The 27,587-nt window shown below is 44.7% G+C and overlaps 2 protein-coding genes across 11 annotated transcripts in view; one reads left to right on the top strand and one right to left on the bottom strand.

Annotated features, from left to right (window-relative positions):
• The first annotated feature begins 637 nt into the window (after positions 1 to 637).
• On the top strand, positions 638 to 11,881 carry LOC124102287 (interferon regulatory factor 5). Of its 3 annotated transcripts, none has more exons than XM_046458544.2 (9): positions 638 to 741; positions 4,807 to 5,012; positions 8,525 to 8,714; positions 9,089 to 9,147; positions 9,560 to 9,593; positions 9,768 to 10,034; positions 10,256 to 10,648; positions 10,737 to 10,855; positions 11,068 to 11,881. In XM_046458544.2, exons 2-9 carry the CDS (start codon positions 4,818 to 4,820, stop codon positions 11,311 to 11,313), a joined length of 1,503 nt encoding a protein of 500 aa, XP_046314500.1. In that variant the 5' UTR covers positions 638 to 741; positions 4,807 to 4,817; the 3' UTR covers positions 11,314 to 11,881. The 3 variants fall into 3 exon arrangements, with proteins under 3 accessions (XP_046314500.1, XP_046314501.1, XP_046314498.1); XM_046458545.2 differs by lacking the exon at positions 638 to 741 and adding an exon at positions 954 to 1,250 and having other exon boundaries at positions 10,737 to 10,946; positions 11,068 to 11,198; XM_046458542.2 differs by lacking the exon at positions 638 to 741 and adding an exon at positions 968 to 1,250.
• LOC124102286 (transportin-3) overlaps positions 6,740 to 27,587 on the bottom strand; it is a 96,546-nt gene continuing 75,698 nt past the window's right edge. For 2 of the 8 annotated variants that reach the window (XM_046458539.1, XM_046458541.2), the window contains exons 22-23: positions 19,082 to 19,173; positions 16,945 to 17,251 (exon numbers count right to left, since the gene is read on the bottom strand). In XM_046458539.1, coding sequence (XP_046314495.1) covers positions 19,113 to 19,173 — 61 coding nt within the window. In that variant the 3' untranslated portion in view covers positions 16,945 to 17,251; positions 19,082 to 19,112. Of the gene's footprint in view, positions 11,825 to 12,196; positions 14,621 to 16,944; positions 17,252 to 17,470; positions 17,603 to 19,081; positions 19,174 to 27,587 lie in introns of those variants that run through there. The other 6 variants (XR_009228110.1, XR_009228111.1, XR_006854831.1 and 3 more) reach the window with 6 other exon arrangements.

The following is a 27,587-nucleotide window of genomic DNA, read 5'->3' as shown; positions in this document are numbered from 1 at the left end:
AAGTTGAGGCTGGCAGCGAGGCCCATCTATGCAACCAAAACAGTGTTCGTAATGGCAAACCAATGGTGAAGGTAGCGGTGAAAGAAAAGGCGGGTCTGGCGCCAGTGACACCTCCACTAAGAGAGGAGCTGGGGTGAGGCAGGTGTGGGGTTGAGGATGAGAAATGGAGAGCGGCCCAGAGATCCTCCCCTGCAAGCTGGGGCGTCGCAGTCCAGGGCTAGGGCCACGCTCCCACGGGGCGCCAGCGGGTGCTGGGGAGGCCCGGGGCTATCTGCGGCCTCAGGAGCCCTGGTATGTGGCTCCAATGACAACCTGCGTGCATCAGATCTTGGGCTTCTGGAGGGCGCGGGCTGGGGAAACCCTGGGTCCCCGAGCATTGCAGCAGGTGGAGGGCAGCTGTCGGTTGACTGTTTTGCGGTTCCAGATTTCTGAAGTAGCCCAGTGACTGGTCCAGGGAACCTCGCTGCCTGGAGTCTCCCCAGAGGCCCTGGGCCTGGCCGGGTGCTCAACGCAGGTCCGCGGTCGCCGGGTCAGTGCTGGGGCTCGGGGTGGTTCCGCGGGGCGGGGCGCTGCCTGCGCACTGAGGCTCCGCAGCGGCGGCCCAGGGGCGTGGGCGGCGCGATGCGGAAGTGCCAGGCTGGTTCATCCACCCGCGGGAGGCGCAGCTCCAGAGGGGCGCAGCTCGGCCCCGCCGCCCGGCCGGTGCTCGCGGGCACAGCCGAGAGGGCGCACCGCAGTCAGGTAGGTCTCCGCCGCAGCGCACTCTTTCGGCGCCGCCGCCCAGCGCACCCTGAGCGCAGTGAGAGCGGTACCCTGTTGCTGCCAACCCACTTCCCCGGCTTCAACTACGGCTGGCACCTCCAGGACCCTGCCGGGAGGGCGGGTGGGGTCCGTGTCCAGCTCCTCCTGGCGCCCAAGCTCTAGTGGGCACCTACCGCAGGGCGTGCCCAGCGGCCTGAATGCCTCCAAGGTGCCTCCCACGCGTCGATGAGCTTGGGGTGCTGGGCACTGGCTGCCATCGTCCCGGGGAGAGCCCCAAGGCTTGAACCGAGAAGTGGGCACCACTGTCGAGGGCGCCTGCTCTGCTGCGTCTCTCCCTTTGCTTCGCCATTGCCAAGGACTGGAGCAGCACTCTGGCGCCTGACGGGAGTGTAGCTGGGGACACCGTGGAGGGAGGCTCCGACTCCAACCCCACGCCACGAACCCTATCAGAGCGATTCCTCTACCTCGGCCATTCTTCACCCTTTCGGGTAAGAAGTTGAGATTTCAAGCAGTCACTCTGCCAGGATCTTAAAACCAGTGAAGAGCGTTTGGGGGAAGATGGTGTCAGATGGAGTTGTCGTGTATCCTTTGACTCACGGCCCAGAAAAGTAGACACTGACTCTCCAAGCAGCGGAGAAGAGTCGGGGTGCAGTAATTTTGGGGTAGCTCTTATTGACTTGAGAAGGAAACAAGTCTAAAAGTGGAGGGAAAGTGAGACTAGTGTGGCCGAGATGCGGGGGAGGAGATGGTGAGGACCTGTGCACCGCACTCCGCCGCCGCTGTAGTCTCTGGTCTCCGGGAGGCGCCGGAGCGGGTACCCAGGAGCGGGGGTGGAACGAGGGGACTTTCCTGGCCTTGCCCTGGCATAACAGGGCGGGGAAAGAGCGGGGGCACAGCAACCTGAAGAGGTACAGCGGGTACTTGGGTGTACAGCGGCACCGCGGGCTACCCCGGGGGTGCGGGTGGTCAACCCCGCGCCCAGTCTGCGCGGGAAATCGCGAGGGCCAGCCTTGGCCTGGACCCCAGAGCGGTAATAAGTGAGCAGGACCAGAAAGGATGTAATCTGAGCCGGTAAGGGACGCTGGAGGTCTTTAGGTGAGAGCCCCGGGACCGGAGGCAGAGTCCCCGCCCCCGCCCTTTAGCTCTCAGGCTTGGGGCGCTGGTATCAAGAGGCTCCCGGCTAGTGACAAGGGAATCGTTGGGAAATCACCCCTTCTAACCCAAAGGACTTACTTTGGGGTTTCCCCTTGCACCCTGGCCTTCCCCTAACCCTTCCTGCAGCACCTGCTGCCCCGGAGTCTCAATGTGTTTGGACTTTGAGGGGGGCCAGGTCCAGGGTGTGTCGGCTCACCTGGAGGGGGCGGGTTTTAGGGGTTCTGCTAAGGGAACCCCTTGCCTTCTCCCTGAGTTGAGTGTGGAGTTTTCAGGGAGGCATGTGAATCAGAACCTCAGGAGGAAGCAGAGGGACCAGCTGTTCTGCCAACTATTACTTCCACTACTGCTGACTTTTTCCCTACAGCTCCCTGGTTCCTGGGTGTTTCCCCCTGCTCAAGTGTCCTCTCCTGGGTCTTTAATAGGGCCCTAGGATGAGCTGAGGGGTCTCTCCACCCCAACAGAGGCTTCAGGACTGCCAGTTTCTGGGGGCTCCCTCAGAACTCCAGCAGCCCACACTCTTCAACATTTCCATGGAAAGTATTGGAGGAGCTCTTGGTTTACTCTGCTTTCCAAGGCTCAGTCCTCAGAGCTGCATAAATTTCACCTCAAGCCTCCAGACCCTCCATCAGGCAGATGTACTCAGACACTGGAAGTCAGAACTCACAGTTTTGGGGAAAATCTGAATCAGATCTAAGCCCACTGTGGGGCAGGAGAAAGCTTCTTGGGAGATGGATGATGAGCCTGATCCTGCTCAAGGGAAAGGACCTCACAGAACTGGTCGTGGTCAGAAGTTCTTGAGTCTGAAGACCCTTCTGCAGCCTGGAGGACAGACCTTCTTAGCTATGGTGGGGCTTGTTGTAGAAGCCCTTTCTCCATACCTTGTCCCTAGACCACTTCAAGGGACTGCAGCTTTCTGACACTGAAGCCAAAGTTATATTTTCAAAAACTTGCTCTGAATTAGAGAAGTGTTGGGTTGAGCCAGATGGCTGGACTCACCCCTGCTCCTCCTTAGCCCCAGCAGCAGGAAGCAAAGGGGGTTTTCTGGTCTCCCAGCAAAACCGTTCCTCCAGCTTCAGACCTGGCCATGCATGTGGGGGTCAACAGAGTAACTTGCCCACCCACTTGGCATCATAGAAGAATTGCCTACTGCTGGTCACAGTTATCCTTCTATTGTAGGACTAGGGACTCTGGGGCTACAAATAAAAACATGGGTGAGTAAGGCTCCCCAATGTTTAGGACCACACCAAATATGCTGAGATTGTCTGCTGGCTTGGGAGGTAGGGAATAGGCTAGGGATGGGTGGTTGGAAGTTTGGTCTTGGGGACTCACTTGTGAATTTTCTCTACATCCCCTCCCTCCCTAAGTCCAGAGTGAGTCAGGTGTCTGAGATGTCCCATCAGACCACTTTCATTTCCCTTGGGGCTGGGTGGAGGCTAATATAGAAAGAGGAACTGAGCCACAGTCTTCTGAGGCCTGGGGGCAGGGCTGGGAGCCTTGCTATCCTCCTTGTCCCGGTCTGTCCTTACTCTGCTTGGGTCCCTTGTAGCTGAGCTGGGCACTGCTCTGAAACCTGCAGAAAGACGCCCTGGCAGTCTCGAGGTGGAATGTAGCAGCTGCAACCCAAAACAGTACTAGGAGAGGAACTTCAGGGGAAACTGAGGCTCTGTACCGCAAGGCCCAAGCGGGCCTGGAATGACAAAGGGTCCAGCTCAGCCCTTTGTTTCTTACTTGCTGAGCAACATTCCCCTCAGAGTCCAGTTGGTATGATGGCTCTCTCCTTTTGGTCACTGACCCTGGGGTTACAGACTTTGGGGCAAGCAACGGAGAAAAACTGACCAGGAGCAGGAAGGGGCTCCAGATTGTGAAGAATTTCAGTTTCTGGGTTGGGAGGGGGTACAAACAGGTGGAAAGGAGGACACTTCATGTGTCCTGTTGACCTGACTCCAGTGAGGCAGAGACTGGGGCCCAGGTACCCACGGGGAATTGTGAGATCTTGGCTCTGTACTTCCTGCATCTGTGTGCAGTACAAGCCTGCACACCCTAGGGGCTTCCTAAACGCTGAACAAACGTGTATCCAGTGGAAGATGGGGCAGGAAGAAGTAGCTAAGAAATGGATGGCTTTAGAGGGGTCAGATGTAAGCTTAATGGCCACCAGCCTTGCTGGAGGTAGATAGGTTGATGGGATTTCTCGGAAGAGATCAGGGTGAAGGGATCCTTCGTCCCTGAGGATAACTGAGAACAGATGCTCTGAGAAGTAGGTGTGGAAACCTTCCTTTCACTCATATATTCTATTTTTTTGTCTAAGGCCAGATTTCCTAGAAACCTGAGATGGAATTCTTATATAGAGGATTTGTTGAGGGGATTCCTAGAGGAAAGAGGGTGAGAAAAACAGGGAGCGGGGAGAAGCTGAGGAGAAGCTGAGCAAGGATGGAATGGATCAGTTATGGTGGAAACGTCAGATCCTGTGGGAGCCCTCACACCTGTTGGCCCACCTGTAAGCAAGGGAGCCAGGCTTTGTCCCAGGTATCAGGCAGCTGTTAGCTGTGGAATGAGGAGTGCCCTCACCTGTGAAGGGAGGCAGCTGAGAGCCAAGGGGCAACTAGGTTCTGTTATGTTAGCAGTTAGAGAAGGGAAGCCCCAGCTGGGTGCAGAGTCTGGTGTGGCTGCCCACAGCATCCCCTAGTGTGAAATCACTTCCTTCCTTTCCCTCTGGACACAAAGCACAGACTCAGTGACTCTGTGACAAGAAAGCCAAGATTTGGAAAGGAGAATTGGCCTTGAACACCTGGATGGACTGGAGAGACTGTCTATCCCTCCAGGCTCCCCCCACCTAGGGCAGGGAGCGTCCAGCTGCCGATCTGCTGAGCTCCCTCTTGCTTTCTCCTGCAGACCCCTTTGCCATGAACCAGCCAGCCCCTGGGGCTCCCCCGCCACCCCGCCGGGTGCGGCTGAAGCCCTGGCTGGTGGCCCAGGTGAACAGTTGCCAATACCCAGGACTTCAGTGGGTCAACGGGGAAAGGAAATTCTTCTACATCCCCTGGCGCCATGCCACCCGGCATGGTCCCAGCCAGGACGGAGACAACACCATCTTCAAGGTAAGGGTTGGGCAGGGTGCTGCCTGGACCTCTAAAGCCACCCCCACCCCTAGGAAGAGGACACACACAAACACACACAAATCTCCTCAAGGCTGGCCAGTCTTCAGCTGCCTTGCCAAGGTGACACCAGGCTTAGACTGGGGACATAGGAGCTGGCAAAATTGTACAAGCCTCCATTCCTAACAACTTGGGAGGCTGAGGCAGGAGAATCTCAAGTTTGATCCACCCTGTCTCAAAATAAAAAATATCAAAGGTCTGGGGATGAAGCTCAATGTGAGAGTACTTCTGGGCTCAATTCTAAGTACCACAAGGAAAAAAAGGAGGCAGCAAGGGGGAACATAGCCATAGGGTTACCTTTTCTAACCTGTGCCTCAGAGCAAAGTTGGGACCAAAAGTCCCTGGGAAAGCCTCTAGTGACTTCTACCTACCCCTGGTTCTAGCCTCATGCCATTAACCAGGAGCACACATTCAGTATACATAGAATTGGAGGTTACCAATTCATCCATAATCTTAATGCTAGGAAGTCCCCATTATCATTTTTATAATAGAAAATATAATAGGATAAGATCATGGCATTTGCAGGGAAATGGGTGGCATTAGAGCAGATTATGCTAAGTGAAGTTAGCCAATCCCAAAAAAACAAACGCCAAATGTCTTCTCTGATATAAGGCGGGTGACTTAAAATGGGGTTGGGAGGGAAAGCAAGGGAGGAAGATTACCTCTAGATAGGGAATAGGGGTGGGAGGGAAAGGGAGGGAGAAGGGGAATAGCATGGATGGTGGAAGGAGACCCTCATCATTATATAAAATACATGGATGAAGATGTGAATTTGGTGTCAACATATCTTATATATAATCAGAGATATGATAAATTATGGTATAATGCTATATTAAGAATTGTAATGCAAAAATAAATAAAATATAATAGGTTTTTTAATAGAAAATATAACTGCTGATAATTTCCAGTTTTCTATGTGTATATGTAATGCAAAATTAGAATCAAGCCATATATTATTTTATAACTTACAAATCTTTTTTCTTTCTTGTTATTTTATTTTTGTGGAACTAGGGATTTAACTCATACCTCAAGTGTGCTAGGCAAGTGTTCTACAACTGAGCTGTGTCCCTAGCCCCTCCTTTTATAAAAGAATTGTATTTTGAGACAGGGTCTCTTTAAGTTGCCCAGGTTGGCTTGACTTGCAATGTTCCCATCTCAGCCTCTGGAGTAGCTAGTAGGTATTATAAGCATGGGCCAGAGCACCCAGGACCTGGACCATTTTCCCCCAACATCAGAACTAGTTTTCCTTTCCAAAATATGCCCACATCACTTGTAGTGACTGTTGAATATTCCACTGGAAAGATTTAGCATCCAACACCAATTTTTGTACTCTTCAGGCTGCTTTTCGTATTTCAGTGTTGAAAACCACGTTTTCTTTTTTAAATTTTTTATTGTTGGTTGTTCAAAACATTACATAGTTCTTGATATATCATATTTCACACTTTGATTCAAGTGGGTTATGAACTCCCATTTTTACCCCATATACAGATTGCAGAATCACATCAGTTACACATCCATTGATTTACATATTGCCATACTAGGAAAACCACGTTTTCATCTAGACTTTCTTAAGTCCTAACCTTTAAATGGTTTCGTTGGGGATAGTTACTGGAACTTTGGGGATAGTTCTGGGTCAAAGAGAATGCTTATTTTTAAAACTTGGATACATGTTTCTTTTTTTTTTTAAAGAGAGAGTAGGGGAGAGAGAGAGAGAGAGAGAGAGAGAGAGAGAGAGAGAGAAAATTTTTTAATATTTATTTTTTAGTTCTCAGCGGACACAACATCTTTGTTTGTATGTGGTGCTGAGGATCGAACCCGGGCCGCACGCATGCCAGGCGAGCGCGCTACCGCTTGAGCCACATCCCCAGCCCCTGGATACATGTTTCTTAATATTTGTACCTGAACTTCCCTTTTCAGAGTTCTTTTTCAAATCCATTTCTTATTTTTCAATATATAACAGTTACATAATTCAAAATGAAAATGGTATAAAATGATTTACAGCAAAGTCTCCCTTGCACCCTTGTCCCAGCTATCCACTCCACTCCCTAGAGGCAATAGTTTTATCAGATTCCATGTTTTGTTTTAGTACCAGGAATTGAACCCAGGGCCGCTCAACCACTGAGCCATATCCTCAGCCCTTTTTTTGTATTTTATTTAGAGACAGGGTCTCACTAAGTTTCTTAGGGCCTCACTAAGTTGCTGAGGCTGGCTTTGAACTTGCAATCCTCCTGCCTCAACCTCAGATTCTTGTTTATCTTTCCTGAGAGATTTCCGTGCAGACAAGCAAAATACCACCTATCTTTTCCCAGCTTTTCACAAAAATGCTAGCGGTATACATACTGTCTGCACTTCATATTTCTTTAAGATCAATCAGTGTATAAAAAGTTCCCTCCTTTCTCTTCCTGCATATTCAATTCTCTGAGCTGATCATAATTTAACCAGCTAGACATAATTTAACCAGCCCCCACTATGGACATTGGATATCACAGATCATTTGCTTTTACAAATAGTGCTACAGTGAATAAGCTGTATGTATAAAATTTTGTGTTAAGTCTAATTTTTTCTTTGGTACCTGGGATTGTGGGTGCTTAGCCACAGAGCTGTATCCTCAGCCCTTTTTATTTTTTATTCTGGCCTCAATTCTGGGTACCACAAGAAAAAAAAAAAAAGGAAGGGGGAATCTTGCTAAGTTGCTTAGGGCCTTGCTAAGTTGCTGAGGCTGGTTTTGAACTTGAGATCCTCCTGCCTCAGCCTCCTGAGATTACAGGCATGCACCATTGTGACTGGCTAGTCTATATAATTCTATAGAAACCCAGTTGCTGGGTTTGAGGGTAGAAACTTTTGTAATCCTGACATCACCAAATTGCCATCTAAAATAATAGTAGCAGCTGGGGGTGTAGTTCAGTGATAGACCTTAGCAAGCATCCTCAACATCACCATCAGCAGCAGCAGTAGGAGCAGCGTACCAATAGCTGAAGCACATCCATCCCATTCTATATAAAGGCACAGTTTTGAGTACTTTATGGGCATTGACTCTTGGAGCCCTCACTGATACCCTGTGAATAGGTATTATGAGGAGGATGAAGCAAAGAGAGGCAGAGTGACATGGCAGGTGGCACATGCTGGTTTCGATACCAGCCTGGCTCCAGATTATGTACCCATATCCACCATGTAACTTTGTCCTATGTAGAAACTATACCTCTTTGCCCTGCTAGGAGCAGTGAATCGTGGATACCCCTTAAAGCTTGCGGGGTTTATTGAGCTTGTTGGAACCCCAAGAGAAGGACTATTTCACATCCACTTGTTGCAGATGAGTCCCTCAGCTCAACAAGGCTCAGCCTATGGCCACAGATCTCAGCAAGGACTCCTATAGGACAGGAAGGTAGAGAAAAGGATAGCTGGGGCTTCAAGGAGTGAGGTTCTCCATGGTCAACTGTCCTCTCTTCCTGTCCCAGGCCTGGGCCAAGGAGACGGGGAAATATACTGAGGGGGTGGACGAGGCTGATCCAGCCAAGTGGAAGGCCAACCTGCGCTGTGCCCTTAACAAGAGCCGGGACTTCCGCCTCATCTATGATGGGCCCCGGGACATGCCGCCTCAACCCTACAAGATCTACGAGGTCTGCTCCAATGGCCCTGCTCCCACAGGTACCATGCCTGGTCCTGTATGGACCACCTGGGAGGCTTACTGTGAATGTAGGAAGGCCCAGGGCCCTTCTAGGACATGGTGCTGGGGCTTTGCAAGGTCATTACTCCAGGGCTTGGAATGGATTCAGGGGCCCAGATGGTTCTTCCTCACCACCGCCATTGTTCTGGGCTCTTGGCGTCAGGGGAGAGGTCCCTACCAGTTCCTGGTGGTGGTGCCTTTCATCTCATCCTGTGTTTGGATAGCTTTGGGGAGGGCAGAAGGCCCAGCAGGGCTTTTGGGAAACCTCTCAGGCTGCCCAAATGGAGCCTGGATGTCCCAACTCCTGCATTGTCACTGATTCCCCTCCTGTCCTTTTCTCTCCCTTGCTGTGCAGAGTCCCAGCCCACTGAGGATTATAGTGTATGTACAGAAGAAGAGGAGGAAGAAGAAGAGGTGCGTGGGGGCAGGGCAGTGAGGAGGTGGCTGCATCCAGCTGCCTGCACTGACCACTGACCGACGAGATGGGCTTTGCTGCCCTCCCCTATTTTAGGGTTGAGCGGTCCCTTCCTCTGGAGCCCATGGCCCTCTGCGGCTCTTTTTTATTTTCTTGGGGATCTGAAGGACAGGAACAGAGTGCCTACCTTGTCCCTCCCTGGGCTGTGTTGTTACACAGCATGTCACATTGACTGATTGACCCTCATAAAGGTTGGACTCTCTGGAGGTAGGGTCTGGCCTCAGCTGAGCTGAAGAAAGGAGGGGACAGCCTTGTGCTTCTCCAGCCTTATTTTCTCAGCATCAGAACAGTTTAATAACCTGCCTTCCTTTCTCTCTGCCTTCTTCTCTTTTGCCCATGTCTTCTCTTTAGCTCCAGAGGATGTTACCAGGCCTGAGCATCACAGGTGGGGCTTGGAGGTAGTACGGTTGGGGGTCTAGCATAAGAAGTGACAAGTACCATAGGTACTTGGGAGGGGGCTGAAAGGAGGCTGAGGGTTGGCAGGAGGTGGGAGTTGGTGGGCCTGGGAGGCATTTTCTAGAGGTGGCTTTAATGGCTCTGTCCACCCCACTGTCTGTAGAAACAGTGCAGCCTGGCCCCCCAATGGCATCCTATTTACCCAAAGAAGATGCCAAGTGGTCACCAGCTCTCCAGCCACCTGTGGGGCTGGGTCCCCCAGCTCCAGCCCCCAACCTCCTGGCACCTCCTCATGGCGACGCTGCTGGCTTTGGGCATCTTCTCCCTGGGGTCCTGCCGAACGTGGAGCCTGGGCCCCTGGATGCCAGCCTGCCCCCTACAGGAGAGCAACTCTTGCCTGACCTGCTGATCAGCCCCCATATGCTGCCTTGTAAGGAACCTGGGTGTGCTGGGGGTGGGTACAGTGCTGGAGATTGTGGTAGAGCTGGCAAGGAAGGTGGAGGATGACGGGAAAGAACAAAAGTATGTATGCCAGCCCCGCGGGAAGCTGGGAGGGAGAAAGTGAGAGAGCCGCTGAGGTTGGGCTTGTTCCTGGCTGCAGAACAGGTGGGGAGGCTCATGGCTGGGGTGGCCTGCCCCTCTGCCCCACAGTGACAGACCTGGAGATCAAGTTCCAATACCGGGGGCGGCCACCCTGTGCCCTTACCATCAGCAACCCACAAGGCTGCCGGCTCTTCTATAGCCAACTGGAGGCCACCCAAGAGCAGGTGGAACTCTTTGGCCCTGTGAGCCTGGAGCAAGTGCGATTCCCCAGCCCTGAGGACATCCCCAGCGACAAGCAACGCTTCTACACCAACCAGCTGCTGGATGTCCTAGACCGAGGGCTCATCCTCCAGTTGCAGGGTCAAGACCTGTATGCCATCCGTCTCTGCCAATGCAAGGTGTTCTGGAGCGGGCCCTGTGCCACAGCCCATGGCTCAAGCCCCAACCCCATCCAGCGGGAGGTCAAGACCAAGCTCTTCAGCCTGGAGCAGTTTCTCAATGGTGAGACTCCACAAGTTCCTCCTGGCTGCCTCTCCCCCAGGGCATGGTTCTAGCCTCTGACTAACTAGGTGTCTTGATCTTAATGCAGAGCTCATCCTGTTCCAGAAGGGCCAGACCAGTGCCCCACCACCCTTTGAGATTTTCTTCTGTTTCGGGGAAGAGTGGCCTGACCGAAAACCCCGAGAGAAGAAGCTCATTACTGTACAGGTGTGCCCCTCAGCCCCACTGCCTTGGCTTGAGTACTGGCGCATACAGGGCTGGCCCTTGACCCAGGGTGGGGGTCAGGGCTCTCTGGGAGGTAAGAACTTGGTTGTCAAGAAATGACCAAGGCTCAGGGCTGGAGGAGGCAGTCTACCACTTTCATGCCCAGTGGGATCTGGCAGCCCTGCCACTAGTTTTCTCTCTTCTTTGTCTCCCAGGTCGTGCCTGTTGCAGCCAGGTTGCTGCTGGAGATGTTCTCAGGGGAGCTTTCTTGGTCAGCTGACAGCATTCGCCTACAGATCTCAAACCCAGACCTCAAAGACCACATGGTGGAGCAGTTCAAGGAGCTCCATCACATCTGGCAGTCTCAGCAACAGCTGCAGCCTGTGGCCCAGGCCCCTCCAGTGGCAGGCCTTGGTGCTGAACAAAGGCCCTGGCCCATGCACCCAGTCAGCATGCAATAACAGGGCTGCAAATACTGGCTGGCCCAGGTTTCCTGGGTGACTATGTAGACTGATCAGCTGTGATAGCCCCAGAAGGCCTGGCTGGCTGCAAGGTCCTACCTCTGGGTCTCCTGAATGTGGATTTGGGCCAAGTACAAAGAAAGGCCTAAGCACCAAGTTCTCTCTGCAAAGCTCTGCTTTAAAAGGGCTCCATCTTCTTTGGCCTAACCCTATGTTCATTCTAGCTCTGAAGAAACTCAGCCAGCAGCCAAAAGAGCAGGAAAAGAACACCTCCAACCTTGGGGGCCTAGTTATTGTTGCCCCCCACCCCTTTTTTTGGCAAAAGAGCCAAGAAGTGTTGTGGGTCAAGTCCCTCAGCAAGGCCTCTGCTGGGCATGGGCCTGATTTGGGGGTTCCCCAGTTTGAGTGTTGCTTCCTCTTCTTTCTTCTTCCTGAGATGGATATGATGAGCCTTTGTGTTACTGGATACTTAAGGTTGGCAACTACTCCCCCTTTTCCAGAGTTTAAGAACCTGGGGTAGAAAATATAATTTTATGTATTTTTGGATTAAAAAAATGTTAAAAACAGACTGAGCTGTTTTTCTCTAGTGCCTGACTTCCATGCTGTTCTACCAGACCCTCCTTTGGATGCTAGCTGGCTGTCCCCCCCAGCACCTGCCCTCTGGCCCATGCTGGCATGGGATGGCCTGCTTTCCAGGAGGAAGCTGGCTGAGGCAAGGTATGCAGTCTAAAATCCTGTCCCAATCAACTTTCCCTTAAGAAGTGGTGAAAAAGGGAGGCCTGGGATTCTAGCTACATTTGGGACCAGTTAGTCTCTTATCCTCATGTATATTCATATGCTATTAGATAATGTTGTTTGAATATGAGATAGCTCATGAGTATAATTTTCTGGACTGACAATTTATTGTTTTATCATGCAAAATTTTAAACATTTTTGAAAATTGGAAGGATAATAGAAAATTCCCATGTAGCAGCTTCAATAACTATCAGTTTATAATCAATCTTTCTTATCTAAATTTCCATCCATACTCCACACCAAGATAATTTTGAAGCAAATCCAGAAAATAACATTACACGTGTAAATATTCAGCATGTGTCTTTAGCCCCATGTATGCTAGGCCAGCACTTTACCATGAGCTACACTCAAGGAACATTCTGGAAAAGGAAAAAAAAAAAAAAGAGTACATGGCTGAGGATATGGCTCAAAAGAGAGTATATGATTTACACTGCTGCTTGTTGACTTTAACTACCAGTAGTTCTTCCACAGTAAAGTCCACTCCCAACCCCTGCTTTTTTTTGGTGCTGGGAATTGAACCCAGGGCCTTGTGCATGCGAGACACTCACTCACCAACTGAACTGTATATCCCCAGTCCAACCCCCTGCTTTTCTATATTGTCATACATATGGTGTTTTCAGAATTATTAACCTGTACCCCCTTAAGAAACTTTACCTAGGTCCTCAGTCTGCAGTCATTTACAAAGGTTAGCACCTTTACTGCCCACTGGTCTGTACCATTCTATTTCCTCTCGACAAGCTTTAAGCTTTGGAGATGTCCCATATTTGCCAACCTCTCTCAAACAACTGACAAATATGGAAATGCTGTCTCACATTCCCTGATGGTATTACTCAGCTAAATTTAGTCAGGGAATGTTCTCCCAGTTTAATATAGTCCTTGTCTCTGAAGGCAGCCCTTGGTGTCTTGGAGAGTAGGGAGACAGAGTAGATGAATTAAGGAAGCTTGGAAGAACTACATGCTTTATATAAACACTGGTAGTCCAGTACTACTTATATCTTCCTTGGCTTTCTACTTTCTTTTCAATTTCTTAAAACAAAAATGAAAACACTAGGCCAGGCACAGTGGCACATGCCTATAATCCCAGTGGCTCAGGAGGCTCAGGCAGGAGGATCACGAGTTCAAAGTCAGCCTCAGCAAAAGTGAGGCACTAAGCAACTCAGTGAGTACCTGACTTTAAATAAAATACAAAATAGGGCTTGGGGATGTGGCTCAGTGGTCGAGAGCCCCTGAGTTCAATCCCTCGTCCCCCTAAAAAAAAAAAAAAAAAAAAAAAAAAAACTGTCATTTCCTCTAGATTTCTGTTGTGGTAGTCAGTTGTGGATAAATTCAAAAGAAGTGACAGACATGAACTCCAGAGGTAAAGGGAGAACCATACATTCCCTCTTGGGATCCTCTTGGTAGTGGCTTGACTGCTTTGGTGACCAGTGCTGTTGTTTTAGGTTGGAATCCAGAGAACACTGATGCTCACGGTTCTGGGAATGAATACATTCCACGTACACAGGAGTCTCTCTTCCTTCTTCCAAGTACCTCCTTCTCCATCAAGTTTATTTATCCTTGTATGCAATGAAATATTCCTTTAATTTAAGACTCCTTCCTCTTACCAGCTCTTCAATGACATCAAGAACACACCCCTTTTCAGTCTTTTTACAGGAGAGGATACTGATGGTTGTTTCCATTTGCTAAGGATCTGTTCTTGGAAGGACACTTTATTTGCTGGTAATATACGCCCCCAAAATCAGACCTACTTTGTTACATGCTCCAGATCTTGGCTCCAAGTTAGTAAAATGATTCACTTAAATCAGGGTTACACACGGTGGATATGCACAATAAATTTGAGGTGTTGATGCCATTCAAAAGCATAGGTGCCTTTATGTCTACGTACCTTACATTTTCAGTCATCGATCTTTAATCATTCCTTCCAAATATGTACATAGAAATTGCAAATTCTTTTTTAGTAATCTTGCTGGGAATAGTCCCAATGGGTGATTTGTGTTTCATGTAACTAAAATTTCTTGGCTTAACCAATACATTTAACAGATAATTTGTGGATAAATTCCAAAGAAGTGACAGACATGAGCTCCAGAAGTAAAGGGAGAACCATACATTCCCTTCTTGGGATCCTCTTGGTAGTGGCTTGACTACTTTGGTGAGACAACTTAGATAAGTTGTCTCTCTTTGGGGAGACAACTTAGATCTTAGATAAGTTAGGGTACAGTTAGCTGACCTGCACATATGGGAGAAAGATGGTAGTTCTACTTCCTCTAGATAATGCCATGCAGGAACACAAATAAGATTCTTTCAAATCTATAAGGCTCACAGGAAATATACTGTGAGGCCCTGAGCCATTAACGACAGGGTTCAGCTTTCAAAGCCATAGCTATAGAGAGGACATTTTTGACATTAACTAGAATACGCATTCCACATGCTATTTATTCAGTAGCTAGCAGGGCCAAATGAAGCATTCCACATTTTTCAATCCAGGATGCAACTTCTTGTGAAAAAAGCCGAATTCCTTAAACAGAGCAAAGTCAACTGGTTGTTCAGCAATGTACAGTTGGACTAGGCTTAAAGGTTTTATTGTTTAACCAAAACATGAGAGGGATGGCTAGGGAACTGTGCTGATCCCCAGGATTTGATAACCTCACTCCACTCTTTCACATTCACGTTTTTTGCTCTCCTAATAACATCTCTTTAGAGAGTAAGACCCTGAATACCATGGATTCAAGTAATGCTGGAAGGCCTGTTTCACTGATTGTAAATATCACTCTGTAGCTTGAGGAGTCAAGCCCGGGAGTGAAAAAGTTAAAAGTGACACAGTGAAGGAAAAGGCAGAGAAATGTCAGTCCCAACAATACTGCCAGATGTTATCAATGAGAGCCAGTTCAGTAGTCAGGGATATTAGCTCAAAGCCTAATTACCATAACATAATGTTTAATTCCACTTACATAAAACTCAAGAAAATAAACTATAGTAGCAGAAAGCAGATTGCTAGGGTGGGAGAGAACAGGAGAAAGCCATCACCTAGGGACTCTCGGGAAAATTGGTAGGTAAAGAATATGTGAACCATTGGGGGAGTGGGTACTGGGATAGAACCCAGGTGCTCTAAGACTGAGCTACATTTCCAGCCTTTTTATTTTTTAATTTTGGGAAGGGTCTTGCTAGGTTGCCTAGGCTGGCCTGGAACTTTTGATCCTCCTGCCTCAGCCTATTGAGTCACTGGAATTATAGGCGTGTACCACCATGCCTGATCCTATATGCTATCTTGACTGTGGCAATGGTATCATAGGTATATCATGTCAAAGCTTATTAAACTGTATACATTCTGTACAGTTTAGCCAGGCACAGTGGCACACACCTACAACCCTAGAGACTCCGGAAGTTAAAGCACAAGGACCACAAGACAAGGTTAGCTTCAGCAACTTAGTGAGACCCCATCTCAAAAAAAAAAAAAAAAAAACAGTTGGGAATGTAGCTCAATGCAAAATGTCCCTGGGTTCAATCCACAGTAGCTTTGCCCCCCAAAGGTGCAGTTTATTGTCAATTATAGTTCAATAAAACCACATATATGTATACACTTAAAGCCTTATCATTAACAAAAATATATAGCTATATGTGTGTGTATATATATATATGTATGTACACATATATACATAAGTAAAAGACCAGCAGCTCTGTAGTTAAGAACAATCTAACTTAGGGGACCATGGAGGAGAAAAGCAAGCTTGCTTCTAGTTTACCATGAAGGAATGGCTTCCTTTTTTACCTTACTGAAGTGACATGAAAGGTGTGAAAAGCAGCATGAGGAGCTTTAGGGTGAACTAGAAGAATAAAGCCTGCAGAAAGCCACTTCCCTGCAGAGTCTATGGTACAGGGCAAGGGCTTGACCTTTCAACTCCATACCCAGCTGTCTATGAGGTACCAACTAAAGTTGCTTACTTAGCTGCTCTGACCAAATCATTTCAGAATTGGGAGGTAGTAAATGGAAGTAAAAACAAAGAAACACTGATTACATTTTAAAAATTTATTGTCTTTTTTTTTTTTTTTTTTGCAGTTGTTTTGTTGCTGTTCATTTGTTCTTGAGATGGCTACAACACCAGACAGAACAGTGCCCTCAAATCTAATGGCTGTGCAGGGCTGCACTCCTTTTAAACATTAAGATCTGTTTGGGCTCCCCACTTTGGCCCTTATCCCCACAAGAAGTCAGTTAGTTTCCACGCTTTTTAGTAAAATACAATTAGCCCTGTAAACACTTCTGCTTCTCCCACCCTATTTTTTTTCCTCATGTCTGTGGGTGAATAGTTTGCTAAGGAAAAAAAAAAAAAAGAAGAAAGAAAGAAAAACTAAATAAAATACACATTTATATCCTATCCCCCCCACCTCAATACCTCAATGTGGCTCTTCCCCCTCAAAGGCTGGATTCAGAGATTGAATAGGGTCAGGGTTGGGTTATACATAAATATGAATTTTGACCCTGGCTGGTCCTGAGTATCACTGACATGACCATGACATATAGAAGAATAGGCTTCTTGTCATAACAACTCAAGGCAGGAAGAACAGTTGGGGGAGGAATATTTCTATTCACGTGTGTTAAAGTTGGGAAGTGGAGGGGGAGTAGGAGAGGGAAAGAAGGTGAAACAATAGAAAATTCTCAGAGATGACCCTGACCCTTTACTTCCAACTGTAGCTATTTAAAATTCATTTGATTTCCCACATTTTCCCTAAGTGAATATTTTTGTTTCACATCAAGTCCTCACTTTTGTTTTTCTATGTGTACTGCACTTAGCGTGTTGTATCTGTGTATACCATTTGCTTATCAGGCGAATGTTTCAGTACTGGTTTCAGTTTAGCTTTCCTTTTTATTTCCTTGAAATTGTTTTTCCTTTTAGAAACAAGTTCACCAGGAAACCAGCTCCCCTCCCACCACGCCGGACAGGCTGCAGCCATCTTTTTTAAACCGCGCTGATTTTCCCTCACACCCCCAAACAGGAACTCCTCAGGACGCCTGGGAAGGCTGGAGTCTCTCCCTGTCTGGGTTGGACACCCTGGGGGCAGTGAAGGCCCCTCTGCCGCGTCGGAGGTTTCTGATTGTGGGACACAGTCTGGGTTTTGTTTTCTTCCTGTCTTCTAATTAAAAAAGACATTCCTGACAAGAAGAAAGAAGACAGTCAATAACTGTGCCCAAGAAGCTAGTGAGCATTTTATAAAAGAAATCTCAAGGCAGAGGTTTCTATAATTGCTCAGGCATCACATTCTGTATTCTGTCATGATACCTGTTAAGGAAAAAAGCAGCAACAACAATACAAAGCAGCAACAACAATAAAAAGTTAAATTTTTAAAAATCTATGATCTTAAGGGAACTTACTTTAATGAAATGCTGCTTGAGTGCATCTCCAATGCTGACTGGACTGTGGAAACAGGGATGTGTGGGTGGCATCAGGAAAAAGCCAAATGACGGGCCCAGGCCTTCCATTTCAAACCAACCAAAAAAGCTCCACTTTATTAAATAAAGACGTTTCATTACGATTTACTTTCTAAGAAGGCTTTGCCTATTAACAAAAGCTTTTAAACCACTGATTTAGACTCTATGGAAGGAGTATGTATAGTGTATTCGGATGTCATTTTTACTTGAATAACAAGTAGTTATTATAGAGGTGTTAAATGAAATTGTTAAAAAGTGAGGACACCGACACCAGAATGTCAACACTTGAATTACGGCTCCATCAGTTACTAACTGACACAATTAGGCAAACTGTTAAACATCTCTGAACTTGAGATCCTCATATGTAAAATGAGAATAGTAGTAACTAACCTAGAGGATTGAATGAGGATTTCTTAGTTAATACATAAAGATATAATACATAATATATAAAGAATGCATAGTAGTATGAGATACCTAGAAAGTGCTCAATAAATGCAGCTATGAACATCTATAGCTGTCCATGAACAACACTTTGAGGTGCATCACTGTTATTAGAAACACATGTAAAACTCAATGATCCCAGATTATATTACTCATTAAAAAAAACAAAGTTTAAAATAAATTTTGATGTGGCAAGTCACTGCTGAATGTCACTTTGAGTTATTAATGCATTTACCACAAAAACTACAGATCAGGGCCCCAGATTCAGAGAGAATTGCCTTCTAGGAGAATAAACTCTCCTTAATATGTCAAAGGGGCTTAATATGTCAAAGGGTGCCCATTGTGGTGACACACCCCTGTAATCCCAGTGGCTTGGGAGGCTTAGACAGGAGAATCATGAGTTCAAAACCAGTCTAAGCACTAGCACTTACTGTGAGGCACTAAGCAACTCAGTGAGACCCTGTCTCTAAATAAAATATGAAATAGGTCTGGGGATGTGGCTCAGTAGTTGAGTACCCCTGATTTCAATCCTCAGTACCAAAAAAACAAAGAAACAAAAAACCTAGCACCCAAATTCTACTACCAAGATTTTCCTCAGCTAAGCTTTTTGCTTTGCTTTGTAATAAGCAGACAGGAAACAGGAGGAGAAAAACAATGGCCAAAGCGGCTACTTCTTTCCTGTACCACCCGCTGGTCAAGGCACAGCATTTCAGTATTAAAAAAAACAAAAGGCAGTAAGAACAAGCTCCATGCTCATCATATCTGGAAGGTCAGTCCTAGGAGGATGGTGTCATGTTATCAAAGTCAACTTCTGGCCAGCACTGTTTCCATCAGTAGCCAGGTTAAAGGTAAAGATACTTATTTGTTACCATACTCATTATAGTAGTTATTTTGTTATTCAAGTAAAAATGACATCCGAATACACTAGAATTATATGGCTGCCATAGCTCAAAAAATGAGGGCCCTGTATTCCCCAGTTGTGTGGCACAGTTAAACTCTTTAAGTCTTTTTCTTAGTCTAGCTACATGACTGGTCCCATGATGGGCATTAAACTTCTCCCCATCCCCAAACCTCCTGAAAGCTCAGGAAAAGGTGGAAGCACATACTACTCACCTGGGTGACAGGCACAGTGCAGGAGTGTGAGCTATCGAAACAATCTGGTGAAGTCTCGCAAGGCCCAGCAAACTTGCTTACATTCCTCAGCACTAGAAGAGAAAAGGCAGGTGGTCCTTGACTGAGGAGAGAGACATATTCTATAAAGAACTAACCATGACACTGAGGCACACTGAGGATGGTCCCAACTCTTTGAGGAGTGTCCACTGTCTCTTGATTCTGCTTCAGATCTTTTTGTAATCCAAGGTAAAAACAGACTATTATAAATGAGAACAATGATAAACTTGGCGGTCCTTGAAGAGCAGACTTTGGAGACAAATTGCCTGAGGTTGAATCTTGGCCATGCTGTATCCTTGGGCGAGTTACCAATCTTTGCCTCAGTCTCCTCATCTGTTATCTACCTCATGCTGTCCAGAGAATTCGATTTGTTCATATAGGTAAAATGCTTATTTTAACAGCATGGTGAAGAAAGCAGCATTCAAAAAACACCAGCTGCCACATCAACACTTTGCTGAAGTCCCTGACACATATACAAGAAATTTAGAACCCCCAAAATAAAACAGCAAGCATGTTCACTTAAGGCTCTGGTCACTGAACTTTGAACCACACTACAACAGAGTTAGATACCCTGATTTATTCATTCTCTCCCAAAGGCAGATTATTTTTACAAAGACCAGTCCAGCAACTAAGTCTCTATCAGTTATAGATTTTCTAATTAACAGGCCACTCAGAGTCTCTTCCTATGGGGGGAGGAGGAGGGAAGAGGAAGGAGTTTAAGGTGTGTAGAAAGGGAGAAAGAGGGAGCAGAACTTGGTCTTCAGGCAAACACTGGAGGACAAACAGTAAGAAGAGTCCAATATTCACCTGCTTTTTTTCAAAAGGTTCCCTTTATCCAAAGCAGTCACCAGGAAACCCACTGATGCCAGCTTTATTCTTTTGTGTCATGTCTTCATAAGTTTTTGCTAACTGAATCTCGGGCTAAGTTAAAACAGTGAAAAAGGCAGCACTTTCTAACATGCCTACCCTTCTGTGGAGCGCTTTCCCTTCTGAAAACTCAGGAATCAGGGTCTATGCCTAGGATTCAATTCTCTCTTATAATGGCTGAACACCAGAGGAAGGAACTGCTAACAGTAACCCAACAGAGAAGAAGATGAAATCTGAGTAATTTCTTTGAGTATCTACATCTAGATTTTCCTACCCATTGTAAGGTTGGTCTGAAACATTAACCCATTCAGTCCCAAGTTTTCAATTCTATATAGAACAGTGGGACATAATGAATTAAGAACCTTGATTTAGACATGATCCAACATAATATTCTAGAGACTTTCCTGTAGTCTCTCTCCATCCTAAGAATGTAATGAAAATGAGAAAGGTCTTCTGGTTTTATTGGCAATCTGCCACTTCCTTTTTGTGGGTTTAATAAAGTTCAATAAAAACATTGTACTTCCCAGTCTATGTCATTCATGCTCCCAATGTCAGGAGAGAGGAAGACCCAAGTGAGGCTGCTGTGTGATGTGCTATGACGAGGGCTAAGGCAATAAGAAACCCTGACAGCTGAAGACTCAGGATTCTTTAACTGTCCTGATGTCCTACATGTTTAAGAAATTTAATCCCTTTCAACCCAAGATCTTGGTTTAATCTCAAAGAGAAATAACTCCATCATTCGCTTTTTTTTTTTTTAAACCAGGGATTGAACCCAGAGGTGCTTAACCACTGAGCCATACTCCACCCAAGTCCTTATATTTTATTTTGAGAGTCTCATTAAATTGCTGAGGCTGGCCTTGAACTTGTGATCCTCCTGCTTCAGTTGCTGGGATTACAGGTATGTGTCATCATGCCCGGCTTCTTGTTAGCCTCTTTTGTGGTACATGAGAAAGGGTATTGAAACCAAAAATACAAGTACAGGAGAACTGTGATAAACAAAGCAAAATGAGGGGTGAGTCACAGTGTTTTAAATCGGCTCCATTTCTGCTCCTGACCCTATCAATGATTGTATGGGTGTCAAGAGCTTTAGCCAAATGTTGAACTTACAGAGCCCTTGGTGAATAAACCCACAGAAATGGATCAAAATTCTCCTGGAATGCTAGCACTATTTTTTGGTTCCTGCCTCAGTCCTTCTGACATTTGTTAGTTCATGGTTTCTAATCATATTTATTTTTTGAACTGCCTTTATTTTTCTAGGTTCTGTTTTTTGCTAGTCCACAATTCCAATCATTCTACCATACTTCTGAATACTTTCATAGTCACTATTTCTTAAGCCTCGTCACTCTAGGGGTGTACTGAGAAATGCAACCCTTTTGATCTGATGCCCTGGTATGGAGAATAACCAAGCTCTCACTGATGACCTGACCAGGGAGACACCTCCTACTGGCCTCTAGTTCCAATGTCAATTCTTTCCATGTTCAACATCTTTTAGCTTAAAGACCTATATGTAAATGGTACTGTCACAATAAGATAAAGAAAGGAAAATGATGGCATGATTTTTTCTGTTCCAATTACTCTTTGACAGAGATAGGGTCATCTGGTGTTTGGAAAGCAAGAACGATATTCTAGAATGAAAGGTCCCAGCTTTCTTCACATTGACCAACTTAAAATGCCAGGGAAGTAATTGCCAGTACCATTTGAAAAGCAGGCTTGGACTTGCTGAAATGAAACTGAACCAGTTCACCCTCCCTGTTAAGATGGCAAACAAAGCAGCATGTTGAGGAAGGACTTACAGGACCTTAAAACCAAAAGGGAGACCGAGTCATGCAGAGGTTCAAGGGCAACAGGCATACCAGAGAAAGAGAGGACGTGAGCCATTTCAAACCCTCTTTCTTATACCTTAACATTACCTCTTACTTCTGTTCATTTCCCACCATTATGTCACAGTCTACTACAGCAGGAGCTGTAAAACTTGTTTTACAATGAAAGATCAGGTAGACAACCTAGGTAGTGTACTTTATTTTCCCATATCACAGGACCAAGATTACAGATATTTTTTTGTTTACAGTCTTGTTTTAGGTACTTTTCCTTGCCCCTTTCCTTAAACAAGGGAATAATATCCACGACCTTGATTTCCAACTTAAACTATTGCTCTATCTGTCATATACTAACCCTGTCAAGAGAATTTGGGTTTGGTGGAGACTTATTCCATAATGTGTGGGTGGCTGCCTTAGAGCTGGCAAGAGACACGCCTCAGCTAGTCTTGCAAGTATACAACGGCATTTTGGCAGATTCTTTTTTAAGAAGAAAGGAGTTAAAAGTCACTAATCACCTACTATGTGCAAGCTCTTCTTTAGATTTCCATTTGCTATTTCACAATAACCTTATGTGCTAGGTAGTACTAACCCTGTACTACAGAATTAACTAAAGTTTCAAGTAACAGGGTAGTGAGGCAAGATTCAAAATAACGTATTTGACTCTTCAGCTCAATCCTTTGAGGCTTTTCCCTCCTAGGCTCTCATTTGCTTAGAAATTAGAGCCAATATGATTGTGCCCTTCTACTGACCAGCACTACATGGAATAAAGCAAAACAGAAGCAGAGAGAAGCATCTGTTATACTACTTTCATCTGCAACAGCTTATAGGTAGAGTATTACTTTAACTGGGAAGACTCATAGTTAAAAAAGAAACCAAATAATTGTGTAAGGTCATCCCAGTCAATATATGTCTACCTGGTGGAGGGAAAATCCCCACTCTAGCAAAATGTGTCACAAAGGTTGTCATGTTATTTTTCAGTCATGCATGTCACTTGATCTATAGTTAAATATCACTCACTTCTAGGGCATGAAGTTAAGCCACTTAATAAGCTACAAATAATAATAATGTTAAAATCCCAAAGCTACTCCATGGTTTGGGATTTTAACATTAACAAAAATTTGGGGTATACAAAAGGAAAAAAAAGGAAATTGTTTTTAAAATGACATTAAGAAATCAATTCTCAGGCTGCGGTTGTGGCTCAGCAATAGAGTGCTTGCCTAGCAATGCGGCGCCCTGGGTTCGATCCTCGGCAACACATGAAAATAAATCAGTAAAAGGTATTGTGTACAACCACAATGAAAAAATAAAAAAATATTTAAAAAGAAAGAAATAAATTCTCAGACCAAGGGTGTAGCTCAGTGGCTACACCCTTGCTTAGCATGTATGTATAAGGCCCTGGGTTCAATACCTAGCACCTAGCACCACACACACACACACACACACACACACACACACACACAAAAAAAAAAAAAAAAAAACACCTCCCTCCCCTTCCATCCTGGTCCTATGTATAATTTTCCAGAAATTTACTATACATGAGGTAGCATATATATACAAACACATATACATACAGACATATAGTACAATAAAAAACTACAAAAAAATTGATGAAAGACATTAGCCAGGCATTACACACTTGTAATCCCAACAACTCAGGAGGCTTAAGCAAGAGGCTCACAAGTTTCAGACCAGCCTCAGCAATTTGGCAAGATCCAGTCTCAAAATAAATATATAAATAGGACTGAGGGGTATAGCCAGTGATAAATCACCCTGGGTTCAATCCCTAGTAAGAAATAAATAGATAGATAGATAGTCAGTCAGTCAGTCAGTCAGTCTGGGGACACTAGAGATCAACATGAAAAAGGAAAAAAACTGGGTCACTACCAAACATCACATACAAAAACTAAGTCATAACAAGACCTAAAGTTATAACTCTTAGCACAAAATCTAGGGGGAAAACTTCATGACATTTTATTTGTCAATGACTCTTGGATATGACAACAAAAGTACAGGCATAGTGGTGCACACCTGTAATCCCAGTGGCTTGGAAGGCTGAGGCAGGAAGATCACCAGTTCAAAGCCAGCCTCAGCAAAAAACTAGATGCTAATAAGCAACTCAGACCCTGTCTCTAAACAAAATACAAAATAGGGCTAGGAATGTGGCTCAGTGGTTGAATGCCCGAGTTCAATCCCCAGCACCTGATCCCCCAAACTTAAAACTTCTGTGCATCAAAGGACACAATCAGCAAGATGCAAAGGCAGACTATAGAATGGGAGAAAATGTTGTATGCAAATCTGATATACCTGATAAGGAGTTAATGTCCCAAATATATATAAGGAACTTCTTCTACAATCTAATGACAAAAGATACCTAATTTAAAAGTGGTCAAGGAACCTGAATAGACATTTCTCCAAAGAAAATATACAGATGGCTAATATGCATATGAAAAAATACTCAACATCGTTCATCAAAACCACACCAAGATATTTATGTCATACTACAAGAGAGATGCCAAGGTGGCTGCCATTAAACAAACAAAATAACAAACATTGACAAGGATGTGGAGAAGGTAAAAGCAATGCTGGTGAGAAATAATAATGGTGCAGCTGTTAGGAAACAGTATATGATGGGTCCTCAAAAAATTAAAAATTATTCACCATCGGACACAGCAACTTCACTTGTGTGCATAAATCCAAAAGAAATAAAAGCAAAATCTCAAAGACATTTCTACATTTGTTTATGGCAGGATTATTCACAAAAGCTAAGAGGCTGGAAACAACATAAATGTGTCCTACAGAAGAATAGAATTATAAAACACATGCATATAAAAATATTATTTAGCCTTAAAAAAAGGAAGGAAATTCTGGTACATATAACATGGCTGACCTCTAAGGACATAAAAAATAAGCCACATGAGGTAGTCAAACTCAAAGAAACATCAAATAGGCTGATGGCTGCTAGGAATTGGGGGAAGCAGAGAAAAGGGAATTGTTACTTAGTGGGCACAGTTTCCATTTTATAAGATAAAAAAATATTGGAGATATGTTTAGATTGTTTTGCAACCTATTTCTTTTTTGGGTGAGAGCTATTGGGGATTAAACCTAGGGGCACTTTATCACTGAGCTACATCCCCAGTCCTTCTTGTTTTTTGAGACAGAATCTCACTAAATTTCCCAGGCTGGCCTCCAACTTGTGAGCCTCTTGCTAAGCCTCTTTCTAAGTTGCTGGAATTACAAGTGTGTGCCATCACATACGGAAATATGAACATACTGAGCTGCACATTTAAAAATGGTTAAGCAGGGCTTGGGCTCAGTGGTAGAGCACTCACCTGGCACACGTGAGGCACTGGGTTCGATCCTCAGCACCACATAAAAATAAAATAAAGATATTGTGTCCATCTACAACTAAAAAATACATATTAAAAAAATAATAAACATGGCTAAGCACTCAAATGCATTCCTACACATGAGTGAGGAATTCACTGAAAGAGAATTAGGAAAACTGCCCCATTCACAATAGCCACACACACACAAAAAATTGGGTTATCAATCTAACAAAAGAAGTGAAAGACCTCTACAATGAAAACTATAGAACACTAAAGAAAGAAATTGAGGAAGACCTCAGAAGATTTCTCATGCTCTTAGATTACGCTGAAGCAGAAGGATCTCAAGTTCAATGCCAGCCTCAGAAAAAGTGAGGCACTAAGCAACTCAGTGAGACTCTGTCTCTAAATAAAATACAAAATAGGGCTGAGGATGTGGCTCAGTGGATCAGTGGCTGAGAGCCGCTGAGTTCAATCCCTGGTACAAAAAAAAAAATAAAAAAAATCCCAATGATATTCTTCATAGAAACAGAAAAAGCAATCATAAAATTCATTTACAAAAAATAAGAGACCCAGAATAGCCAAAGCAATCTTTAGCAAGAAAAATGAAACAGGAGGCACCACAATACCAAACCTTAAATTATACTACAGAGCCATAGTAACAAAAACAGCATGGTGTTGGCATCAAAACAGACATGTAGACCAATGAGAATAGAAGACACAGAGACAAACCCACATAAATACAGTTATCTCATAGTAGACAAAGTCACCAAAAAAAAAAAAAAAAATACATCAGAAAAAAGACAGATTCTTCAACAAATGGTGCTGAGAAAACTGGAAATTCATATGTAACAAAATGAAATTAAACGTCTATCTCTCACCCTGCACAAAAATCAACTCAAAGTGGACCAAAGACAGGCACTAGAACAGAGACCCTGGGCCTAATGGAAGAAAAAGTAGGCTCAAGTCTTCACCATGTCAGCTTAGGAACTGACTTAGGAAGTCAACTTAACAAGACTCCTAAAGTGCAAGAAGTAAAATCAAAAATCAATAAATGGGATGGACTCAAACTAAAAAGTTTCTTCTCAGCAAAGGAAACAATCAATAATGTGGAGAGCCTACAAAATGGGAAAAAAATCTTTACCACATGCACCTCAGATAGAGCATTAATTTCCATAAGAACTCAAAAAACTCAACACCAAAAACAACAAACAACCCAATCAATGGGCTAAGGAACTGAACCGACACTTTGCAGGAAGAAGAAATACAATCAACCAACAAATATATGAAAAAATGTTCAACATTTTTAGTAATTTGAGAAATGCAAATCAAAACTGAGATTCCAATTCACCCCAGTCAGAATGACAATCATCAAGAATACAAGAAACAAAAAATGTTGGCAAGGATGTGGAGGGAAAGGGAAAAGGTACACTCAGACATTGCTAGTGTGACTGCAAATTGGTGCAATCACTATAGAAAGCAGTATGGAAATTTCCTAAGAAAACTTGGAAAGAAATCACCATTTGATCCAGTTATCACACTCCTCGGTCTATATCCAAAGGACTTAAAATCAGCATACTACAGTGATACAGCTTAATTCACAATATCTAAATTATGGAACCAACCTAGGTGCCCTTCAACAGATGAATGGATAAAGAAATTGTGATAGATATTCCCAATGAAATATTGCTCAGTCTCAAAGAAGAATGAAATTATGGCATTTGCCAGTAAATACAAGGATGTGGAGAATAATATGCTAAGTGTAATAAGTCAATCCAAAGAACTAAAGGCCGAATGTTTTCTCTGATACGTGGATGTTAATTCACAATAGGGGAGGGGACAGAGGTATTTTGAACTAGACAAAGGGAGTGAAGGGGGTGAGGGGATTTTGGGAGAGGAATGATAGTAGAATGAATCAGCCATTATTACTCCATGAGCATATATGATTATGTGACCTGTGTAACTCTATATAACATACAACCAGATGAATGAGAAGTTATACTCCACTTATGTATGATGTGCCAAATGCATTCTGTCATGTATAATTAATCAGAACAAATTAAAAATATGTAAAAATGGTTAAGATGATAAATTTTAAGTTATATATTTTATTATAAAAATTGTTTCAAAAGTTCAAATTGGGTTATGTGATACCATTAGCTTCCTTTACAAAATGTTTTGTATATTTTTTGTACCAGAACATGTGCATTGTTGGAGTCTGTAAACAAGTCAAAATAACACCTGGCATTTTGCCAGGGGAATGTTAGAGTTCGTAAACAAGTCTGGATGGTGCCTGGCAAAATGCCAGAGGGAGTGGTTTGAGAAGTAACAAAAGCGAGCCATTAAGTGTGGAGATTCCTTATTGGTTGACTGATGTATCTAGTTTATGCTAATTAGATAAGCTGTGTGGAATGTATAAATACTGCTCCTGTCCTGCAATAA

This window comes from Marmota monax, unplaced genomic scaffold (assembly GCF_021218885.2).
Source record: "Marmota monax isolate L192 unplaced genomic scaffold, Marmota_monax_Labrador192_F-V1.1 WCK01_AAM20220418_F8-fsc00531, whole genome shotgun sequence".
Classification (NCBI taxonomy): Eukaryota; Metazoa; Chordata; class Mammalia; order Rodentia; family Sciuridae; genus Marmota; species Marmota monax.
Note: the sequence above shows the minus strand (reverse complement) of the source record. Positions and strands in the feature narration are given on the sequence as shown.